The sequence below is a fragment of the Benincasa hispida genome, chromosome 9 (genome assembly GCF_027475165.1).
Source record: "Benincasa hispida cultivar pf3 chromosome 9, pf3_genome.v1.1, whole genome shotgun sequence".
Classification (NCBI taxonomy): Eukaryota; Viridiplantae; Streptophyta; class Magnoliopsida; order Cucurbitales; family Cucurbitaceae; genus Benincasa; species Benincasa hispida.
Genome location: NC_143486.1, coordinates 44781100 through 44792066, shown reverse-complemented (window position 1 = coordinate 44792066; position 10967 = coordinate 44781100). Strand labels below are relative to the sequence as shown.

Below are 10967 nucleotides of genomic sequence, written 5' to 3'. Positions count from 1 at the left end.
TCCTACGAGATTTAGGGCATCAACCCCAACAATGATGAGTCCTTATATTATTACTATCCTAAACAAATCAAACGAAATAATTTGCTAAGCGAGGTAATCGATTAAGAGTATGTAAACGATCGTTTAATAATCTTAAACAATTGTCTATATTTTCTAAAGGATCATTTAAGAATATGTAAACGATTGTTTAGAAAATCTTAACGATCATTTAAGACTATCTAAACAATCGTTTAAGATTATCTAAATGATCATCAAAGAATATTTAAATGGTCGTCTAAAAAATATAAGCGATCATTTAGATTATTTAAACAATCTTTTAAGTAGAAAATATAAGCGCAGATTATCTAAACAATCTTTTAAGACTATGTAAACGATCTTTCATTTGAGAATATCTAAACCTATACAAAAATACATAACTCCTTCAGATGTTGGACTATTATCTTTATTTCATTCAATTGTTGGCCCATCAGATGATGTTGGATAGTAGATGTATCTCCCATCTGACGAACCATGATAGTCAGTTCGCCAAATCTTTGTGAACTTCTTTAATTTTCTCCCTAAGAACCTTGTAGGATTTGGAATGACGATGTCTTGAGGACTTCTGCTACCTATTTGATGTTTCTTCACGTGCCCTCTTACCCTTCAGAGGGTTAGTCTGAACTGGCATACGTGGTTCCAGCTCTATACATTGTACATTTACAGGTTGATCTACATGAGGTCCATGTTCTTCGTTCCCCTAAAGGACTCATAATTATCGATGGAGTGTTCAACCCCTTCGATCCTTCTTTTTCCAACAACATAAACCATATTAAGTCCTTCCAGTCGGTCCTCCTTGTACCTTATTTCCTCTGCGCTAGGTACAAGTCTTGACACAACAATAGTCTGTACATAATCAAATAACCAAGTCAGAATGCATGAATATATAAACAAATGAGTAAGTTAGAAGCGATCGGTTACTTACTTTTTTGGGCTAGAAAACTTTATTGCTCAATGATTTATAAGATGGAGCACGAGAACAAGTCCATTTAAGAATTCTAGGAATTGTAACCTTGTTGACTTTATTGGCTATGAACTTACTGGATATAGATAAAATTTTGTAAGCCCAAACCTACGATATAAGAACTTTGTTACACGTACATAACACACAGGTTCAATGTATATTAAAGTGAATCAGAAACAAAAGTACATACCTGGAATGCAAATGCGAATCCCTTTATACAATAATATGAGGCATGGTGATCATTTTCTGCTTTCTTTGAAGCATATGCCTCCTTCTTCCCGTGCATGATAGTCTTCATACTATTGAATGTACGTTTATAAAAGAGAGAAGACTAGTCGCAATGTACAAAGACTTCATGGTCATCGACAATCCCAAATATATTCACATCGAATTGGGTTTTCTTGTCTTTTCCAATCATCACCATTTCAATGAATAGTGAAAATGCAATCTTGACAGCATCTTCGTCATTAGTAAAATTGAACTTATCAAATGCGGTCTCCACATCCTTGCAAGAACTATCCTTTTCATTTGGGTCATTCGGTCCAAGAATGAGTTCTCGCAACCTTTCACCGCTTGTTTCCCTTTCTACTGTTTCCCTAGTCGGCTACAACCCAGTTATCAAGTTAAATCGTCTTGGGAGAATATTACCTTCTTCCCTAGAATGTTGAATGATATAACGTCTGGGTTTGCATCCGCTACCTCCCTTAACAGAAAATGGTGCAAAAGTTGTCCATTAAAAACAAGATCTGTATCCAACAGTGGATCAAAGGTCGTTTTCCTATAAAGCCTCATATGTTTTCTTGTCAACTTATTCTTAATCACAGAGGCAGTTTTGTGGACTTGGCAAGAGACTGTAGCAGGAAAATATTTCTTAGCAGGGATGACCATCTTACCAATCTAACAAGTGTGTACATTACAACAATTAGTAAACAATCACATAATAAAAATAAAATGATCGCCTAACACAAACTAACCGATCGCATAACAGATATCTCAACGATCGCGTAACAGTTAGCTAAATGATCATACGATATAAATCTAAACGATCGCTTAGTATTCTTTATTTGATCGCTTAGTAATCTCTATTCGATTGCTTAGAAATATCTAAATGCTCGCTTAATATTCTCTAAACCTCGCTTAGTATTCTCTATCTGATCGTTTAATATTCTCCCAACGATCAATTACGAACAAATACGCGATTAAACCCTAAAAGATAGTCAAACCTCGAATATCAACATGCATTCTTCAAGGAGAAGAGTCTCATAGCTTTCAGATCATGACGACGGTGGCAAGTGCGTAAAGACGACCGACAAGAAACCTACAAAGAGTGCTCGACTGAAGATCGAATAGAAAACAAGAGCAAATTTGAGAGAAAAATCTTCAAAGAAAAATGCTTTGAGAAGGAACCGAAGAAAATGAAGGGACTTATCGTTGTAAAATATTTGTAGAGGCACAGATACCAAATGACCTGAAGACTTTTTAAAATTGGGAGTACTTTTGGACTTTTGCATAAACAAAAGATCAGTGATAGAAAAGTTTTTAAAAAGATGTCATTGATATAAAAGTTTTTGGCTTTTGAGCCAGAAATTTTCCATTGTTGATCTGTTTTTGGTCGTTTTTTCAAACTCATTTGGCCATTTGCATTTAAATGTAGTTAAGGATACCGGTTAATATAATTTCTTGCAAAAACACTGTCACAATGTAAGATGTCATGCTTTCTTCCCCCTTTTTTCCCCTTTTCCATTCTCCCGACTTTCTTGTTCCAATTCAAGTCCCCGTTGGCCGTCAATTTTCCCGGGAAAATTCGGGATGGTATTTTCCCAGAAAATCTATTCAATTGTATTTGGGAAAATGGCGAATCTTAGTTCCGAAAATAAAGTATTTCTGAACTGGGTCTGAAATTTTTTATAAACGAAAGACAAAAGGGTTAAATTCTTCCATCTTTTATTCGTTTTCTGGATTTTGATCGTGCAACAGGTCTGTTTCAATGGAAAAAGAAGTTGAACCATGAGAGGATGAGGCTTCCGGGGGCTTTAGAAACAAGGTAAATATGCAACTCCACACAATTGTAAGATTAGAGAAACTCATTGATCCATCTTTTAGGTCATTTTTCTATTGTAGTTTATTTTTTGTTCTCGTGTTGCATAATACCTGCCTCTGTATTGGGTCCTCAAATGATAAGAGTTCTGTGTAATTACCTGCTTCAAATCCACCAGCTTCGTTGGTCACCATCTCTCACTTTATTCATACCTAGAAAGTTCTTTTTATATGTTCAATCCCCAGTAGTTCTGAGATGCCGAAATAAGTGTACCACCATAAATTTATCTTCCATTGACTGCTCTGGCATTGCACAATCTCTCATATCAAGGTGTTCAGTTTTGCTTGAGAAGGAAGGGTATGCCTCAGCATTACCTAATCCTTCTTTTAAGGAATTTTTATTGGAGATCTCTGATGTTGTACCGGAGTATGTGCGCAGAATTAGGCGAGTTGCAGAGTTAAAGCCTGAGGATGTGCTTAAATTGTTTCTTGGGTTTCAATCAGCGGTTGGGAATAATGGGATTCAAATTAAGAAAGTTGAGTGTTTGTGGAGAATTTTGAAATTCACTAATGAAAGTAGTAGGAACTTCAAGCATATACCAAGGTCGTGTGAGATTATGGCCTCTCTTCTCATTCGAGTTGGGAAGTTTAAGGAAGTCGAGCACTTTCTTTCTGAGATGGAGAGTCAAGGAATTTTACTGGATAATCCTGAAGTTTTCAGTTGTTTAATTCAGGGTTTTGTGTGTGAAGGTAATCTAGAAAGGGCTGTTTCGATATACGAAAAAGTGAGGCAGCGATGTATATCTCCATCATTGTCATGTTATCATGTTCTGCTTGATTCTTTGGTTCGGATGAAGAAAACACAAGTAGCACTTGGAGTATGTATGGATATGGTGGAGATGGGATTTGGTTTGGGGGATGAAGAGAAGGCTGTTTTTGATAATGTCATTGGACTACTTTGTTGGCAGGGAAAGGTTCTTGAAGCTAGGAACCTTGTGAAGAAGTTTGTGGCTTTGGACTTTAGGCCTAGCGATGAGGTTCTTTATCAAATTACAAGGGGTTACTGTGAGAAGAAGGATTTTGAAGATTTGCTGAGTTTCTTCTTTGAAATTAAAAGTCCCCCAAATGTTTCTTCTGGCAACAAAATCATTTATTCTCTTTGCAAAGATTTTGGCTCTGAAAGTGCATACTTGTATCTACGAGAACTTGAGCATACAGGCTTCAAGCCTGATGAAATAACCTTTGGGATTTTGATTTGTTGGAGCTGTCGTGAGGGAAATCTTCGAAAAGCTTTTATTTATATGTCTGAGTTATTGTTTAGTGGCCTAAAGCCAGATTTACATTCATATAATGCTCTCATCAGCGGGATGTTGAAGGAGGGCCTCTGGGAGAATGCCCAAGGCGTTCTTGCTGAAATGGTAGATCAGGGGATTGAACCTAATTTATCAACCTTCAGAATTATTTTAGCAGGCTATTGCAAAGCTAGACAATTTGAAGAAGCAAAAAAGACCGTTCTTGAAATGGAAAGATGTGGTTTTATTCAACTTTCTTCAGTAGATGATCTATTGTGCAGAATATTCTCTTTCTTGGGGTTTAATGACTCAGCAGTGAGGTTGAAAAGAGACAGCAATACTGGTGTTTCTAAAACAGAGTTCTTCGATACCCTTGGAAATGGGCTTTATCTGGACACTGATGTGGATGAATATGAGAAAAGGCTTACTGAAATTCTCAAAGAGTCTGTAGTACCTGATTTTAATTTGCTTATAATCGAGGAGTGTAAAAACAGAGACCCTAAGGCTGTAGTAGGATTGGCAGCTGAAATGGATCGATGGGGGCAAGAACTAACTTCAGTAGGTTTGATGGGTTTCTTGAAAAGACATTGTACATTGAATTCCAGAATCAAGCCTATCATTGATGTTTGGGAGAGAAGGCCATATATGATTGCTCAACTAGGAGCAGACACTTTAAATTTACTTGTGCAAGCATATAGCAAATGCAGGTTGACTTCTAGTGGAATTGGAATACTAAATGAAATGAGCCAAATGCATGTTGTAATAGAGAAAGAAACATACAGTGTTCTGATAAATAGTTTGTGCAAAACAGGAAACTTAAATGATCTTCTTGGTTGTTGGGATAGAGCCCGAAAAGATGGTTGGGTTCCAGGGTTGCATGACTGTAAATTACTTATCAGTTGCCTTTGCAAGAAAAGAAAACTCAAAGAAGTTTTCTCCCTCCTCCAAACCATGCTGGTGTCTTATCCACATTCAAGGTTGGATATACTTAATATCTTCCTTGAAAGGCTTTCAGAAGCAGGGTTCGCTGCAATTGGACAAGTATTGGCAAAAGAGCTTATGGCTCTTGGATTTTACTTGGATCAAAAGGCATATGAACTTCTTATCATAGGATTGTGTAAAGAGAACAATATTTCAATAGCGATTAATTTATTGGATGATATAATGGCTATGAGTATGGTTCCGTGCATTGATGTTTGTCTTCTGGTAATTCCTATATTATGTAAGGTTGGTAGATATGAAACCGCAATTGCATTAAAAGAGATTGGAACTACCAAGCTATCGTCTTCTTCGATTAGAGTGTTTGGTGCACTAATGAAAGGTTTCTTTATGATGGGAAAGGTTAGAGAAACCTTGCCTCTAGTTCAGGATATGTTGTCTAAAGGTATTTCTCTAGATGCTGAGATTTATAATAATCTGGTTCAAGGGCATTGCAAAGTGAAAAACTTGGATAAAGTGCGGGAGCTACTGGGCATTATTGTTAGGAAGGACTTGAGCCTTTCGATATCAAGTTACAAGAAATTAGTGTGTTTGATGTGTATGGAAGGAAGAAGTCTCCAGGCATTGCATCTAAAGGACCTCATGCTTAGAAACAGCAAATCTCATGACTGTGTTATCTATAACATTCTGATTTTTTACATTTTTCAAAGCGGGAACAGTTTGCTTGTGCCAAAAATTTTGGACGAACTATTGTACAAGAGGAAATTGTTACCTGATAACATGACCTATGATTTTCTAGTATATGGATTTTCCAAGTGCAAAAACTTTTCCAGTTCCACATTATATCTCTTTACCATGATCCAACAGGAGTTTCGTCCCAGCAATCGGAGCTTGAATACTGTAATAAGCTACCTTTGTAATACTGGACAGCTCGGAAAAGCGTTGGATCTGAGCCGGAAGATGGAATCTAGGGGATGGATACATAGTTCAGCTGTACAGAATGCAATAACAGAGTGTCTCATTGCAAATGGTAAGCTTCGAGAAGCAGAATGTTTTTTAAATAGAATGGTTGAGAAGAGTCTCATTCCTGAACATGTAGATTACAACAACATAATCAAGCAATTTTGTCAAAGTGGAAGATGGTTGAATGCAATCAATCTTATAAACTTAATGCTTGAGAAAGGAAACATCCCAAATGCTACAAGTTATGATTTTGTCATTCAATGTTGCTGTACCTACAAGAAGTTGGAAGAAGCAGTAGATTTCCATACCGAGATGTTGGACCGGCATCTAAAGCCGAGCATCAGGACGTGGGATAAACTTGTTTCTTTATTATGCAGAGAAGGGCAGACAAAAGAAGCAGAAAGGGTTTTGATAAGCATGACAGAGATGGGTGAAAAACCAAGCAAAGATGCATATTGCTCCATGCTGGACAAATACCGCTATGAGAATGATCTTGAAAAGGCATCAGAGACAATGAGAGCAATGCAAGAAAGTGGTTACGAGTTGGATTTTGAGAGACAGTGGTCTCTCATAAGCAAACTAAACGACACCAATCTCAAGGACGGCAACAACAATAATAGTAACAAAGGTTTTCTCTCGGGACTTCTTTCCAAGAGTGGATTTTCTCGGGCATTGATTCCTTAGCAAAGCCAAGATAGAGATTAGCAAAGGTTAGCTTTGTTCATTTTTGTTACATCAATAGCTTTCTCTCTTGTCGTCTAGAATAAATTGTTCAATAAAATTTTACTTTAGCAATGCTAAACCTTTGTCATCAACGATAGGACCGATTTACGATCTACCTTGAAAATCAAATGTAGTAGGATTAGGTGGTTGTCTTGCAAGAATAATAAGGTATGTGCAAGTTGACTTGATTTGACATTGACGGATGTAAAAAAAAGGTGGGGGGGGAGGAAACTTGTGGTGGACAAATAGTGTGTCAAACGTAAAAACCCCTGAAAAAGATAGTTATTAGTCAAAATAATTTAATTGAGAATGTAGATGTTTCAAAAGAAAACTTGAACCTTACTACTCATAAGAATATCTAAGGTCATGTATTTGAAGTTAAGAATAATATTTTAAAAAAAAAGATGAACCGAAATGATATAGTTGTTGACGATTTTTTTGCTCATAATATTATTTCTGTAAAAGTTAATTATCAATCAAAATTTGTCGAAGAATCTTGATACAGAAAGAATTGGCTTAAGTAAAAAGAAGCAATTAAGGTAGAATTACACTCTTTTTCCAAACATGAGATTTTTAAACCATTAGTCTAGATACTAAAAGATGTCAATTCTCTAAGATACACATGAGTATTTGGAAGGAGGAAAAAATGAAATAATGAACCATATGATATAATGGACGACTTGACTTATTGCACTACTTATGATTGATTATGAGAACATTTTTCATGGTAGATGTAATAATATTTAGATATTTAATTGGTTTGTTGCATATGAAAAGTTTGACTTGCGTCTTATAAATGTAGTCCCAACATATTTATATAGATCTATTTGTAATGATATTTGTATAATGGAAGGATTAAAGATAATATGCATTTGATCGAATTACATCCTTATATGAATTAAGCACTTCACATGAATATACTATAATCTCTAAGTGAATATTTGTTGAGAGAATGATATAAAATAATGTTATTTGTCAATGTGTTGAAATCAATATCAAAATTTACTATTATTGCTCTATGTGTTGATGATTTTGATATATTCTTGAAGAACTCTCACATATGATAGAAAATTTTAAGAAATATTTAAAATGAAAGATCTTGAAAAATAACGTTTTATCTTGACTTGTAAATTGAATATTCAGCTGATGGGATATTTATCCATCAATTAGTTTATATAGAAAAATTTAAAACAATTTTACATGGACAAACCAAATCAATTTAGAATCCCAATGATAGTTGGCTCATTTGATGTGAAGAACTTGAGAGGACAGTGAAGACAGTGAAAAACTTCTTAGTCAAGAAATACCATATTTGAACACTACTTGAAATACCATAAGTGCATGTATGTATCTGCCTGATAGAACACTACTTGATATAGCTTTTTAAGTAATTTATTTGCTAGATACAACAAAAAGACATCGAGATGAAGTTAAACATATATCCCCTGCGTGTATATTCTACTCTAATAAATCAAATTTTGATATGGATAGTTATGCAGTTTCATGTTATTTATCTCACACACATAAAGTTAAATCTCAAATATATTATTTATTTGCATATGGAAGAATTGTAATCTCATGGTAGCAAACAATAATTACCATTACTTCCTCAAAACATGCTAAAATTTTGGAGATTAATGAGGGTAGTTGAGAATTTGTTATATGACTTGACATGTTCGTGAAAACATAAAATATATATTTATAGCTCAAATCAAGGAGATAGAATGAAATGTCTTCTACATCCATGATCTTGAGGAAAATAATACTACCGTTGTTCAACAACTTTCTTTAAAAAGATGATTAAATATTTTTCAATAAAGGTCTTCGACACTTAACCTCGAGGAAAATAATAATATCAATATTCAATAACTTTGAGAGATGATTGAAGAACTCTTTTTTTTTTTTTTTTTTTTTTACAAAATACCTATCATACCACTTTAAAAGTTGGTGCATAAAATTGGAATGCATGTGGTATTATGAGAATTCAAGTGATGTTTAAATGAGAGAGAATAAATATTTATATTGTAATTTTTTTTTAACTAATGTTTTACCGTAATGGGTTCTTGTTTTAGTTCTAGAGAGACAATTCCAAATTAAATTTTTTTTTTACTAGATGTCCTATAATTTTCCTAGATTATACATTTTTCCATTAACCTCCTCATTTACTCTCACAGCTCCCTCCTACCTATTTATGCTGATTATTGTAACCACCATCCCTCACAACCTAAGTAGAAGTTATAAACAAAATTTGTAAACACACCAATTAGAAAAGTTGAAAGACAATCACATTGTATTCTCTCTTATCTCAAACTTTACTCTTTTGCTCATATTGTGCGAGTGGATGAATGTACGTGTGTACATGCGTGCATATATTTCTTTCTTTTATTAGAACCATATTCTAAAATATAAAAAACAAAAACGAAAAAGTCGAACACAATATTACTAAACAAGTTCAACACAAGCAATTTCTTTGAATAATTTTTTGTGGACGTGTTTGTTAACCATTTGGTTTTTAGTTTTTTATTTTTGAAAATTAAGTCTACAAACACTACTTCTACGTATTAGTTTATTTGTATTGTTGTATAGATTTTATGAATATATTCAAAATCCAATTCAAGTTTTGAAAATTTAGAAATGGTGTTGTTAAAATCTTGTTTTTGTTTTTGGAGTTTGACTAAGAAGTCAATATTTTCACCCTGAACGATGAAAATTGTGGTTAATAAATTGTGAAAAAAATTAAACTAAGTATAAATTTTTAAAATCCAAATAATTATCAAACATGACTTAAGAAAGTACGGTAGCTCTCAATTAACCCAAAGAAGGAAGAGGTGGAAAATTGTTTGCAAGTACATGATTCATTCATTTTTGTTGTCCTAATGACCAGACATTCTGGTATTTGATTCATTTGCTATGGTGCTCTAATGACTAGATATTCTCATATTTTATTAATTTTCTATAGTGGCTCTAATAGCTAGGCATTCTATTCTTGGTTAAATTAAAAAGTTAGTCCATTCTTAAGTCTGTATTGATTGATCTCTGAATTTTTAAATTATAATGATAGTCCATGAACTTTTAAAATTTTAAAATTTAGAGTCATATTAGACATAATTGAAAATTTAAAATTTCATTAGACATAAATTCAAATTTATATGTGATTAACCAATTAAGTTTTAAAAATTTTAAATTTGTTAGAGATCTATTAAACACAATTAAATGTGTGAAAACTTTAAAAAGACACAAAATTAAAAGTTTTAAAACGTATTGGACGCTTTTGAAAGTTCAGAGATCAAATAGACATAACTCTCTAGGTTGAGGGACTGAATATATAACATCGGCCTTTTTAAAAAAAATATATCATTTTTTCGCTATACTTACAAATGATTTTAATCTCTGTATTATCAGTAATCTTAATTTAGTTCCTACTGCTAGTTTATTGTTGTCGTCGTTTATTCAAAATCTTTTATTTTCTATTAGTAATTTTATAGTAAATTTTCATAGATAAAAAAAAATGTCAAACGATTTACAGAAATAGCAAAAAAAAAAAAAAAATACTGATACACTTCTATTAACGTTTATCAATGATAGAATTCTATCATTTTTTATCACTAATAGACTTCTATCAGCCTCTATAAAAAAATTGTTTAACTTTTCTTTTTCTATTTTTGAAAATCGCTCTAATTTTATTATAAATTTTGTAAACATATTCACATATTATATTTTCCTCTATTAATACTATTGTTGTTATTGAATTAATCGCAATAAATATTAACTCGAAGTGCAAGAATCAAAATAATATTTTAACCATATTTTTTCTAATAATTTGACTTTCTTGCATTTGAAGCACATAGAATAACCAATTAACTAATCACATCATTCATACAAATATAGGAGTTGTTTGGGGCACTGAGATAATATAGAATGTCTGGAGTTCTGATGTCTAGAGAGTTCTGATGTCTGGAAAATTCTGATGTTTGTGTTTAGAATGCAGAGTTAATGCAGAGTTGTGTTATCTG

General features: G+C 33.3%; 2 protein-coding genes across 3 annotated transcripts; one reads left to right on the top strand and one right to left on the bottom strand.

Annotated features, from left to right (window-relative positions):
• Positions 1-1331: 1331 nt before the first annotated feature.
• Positions 1332-1888, bottom strand: LOC120084730 (uncharacterized). Its single transcript, XM_039040549.1, has 2 exons — positions 1649-1888; positions 1332-1604 (listed from the first exon to the last, which is right to left on the bottom strand). The coding sequence occupies exons 1-2, from the start codon at positions 1886-1888 to the stop codon at positions 1332-1334; spliced, it is 513 nt and encodes a 170-aa protein (XP_038896477.1).
• Positions 1889-2667: 779 nt separating this feature from the next.
• On the top strand, positions 2668-7147 carry LOC120085893 (Pentatricopeptide repeat (PPR) superfamily protein). Of its 2 annotated transcripts, none has more exons than XM_090317368.1 (2): positions 2668-6298; positions 6368-7147. In XM_090317368.1, exons 1-2 carry the CDS (start codon positions 3175-3177, stop codon positions 6913-6915), a joined length of 3672 nt encoding a protein of 1223 aa, XP_090173494.1. In that variant the 5' UTR covers positions 2668-3174; the 3' UTR covers positions 6916-7147. The 2 variants fall into 2 exon arrangements, with proteins under 2 accessions (XP_090173494.1, XP_038898089.1); XM_039042161.2 differs by having other exon boundaries at positions 2676-2812; positions 2978-7147.
• Positions 7148-10967: the final 3820 nt, after the last annotated feature.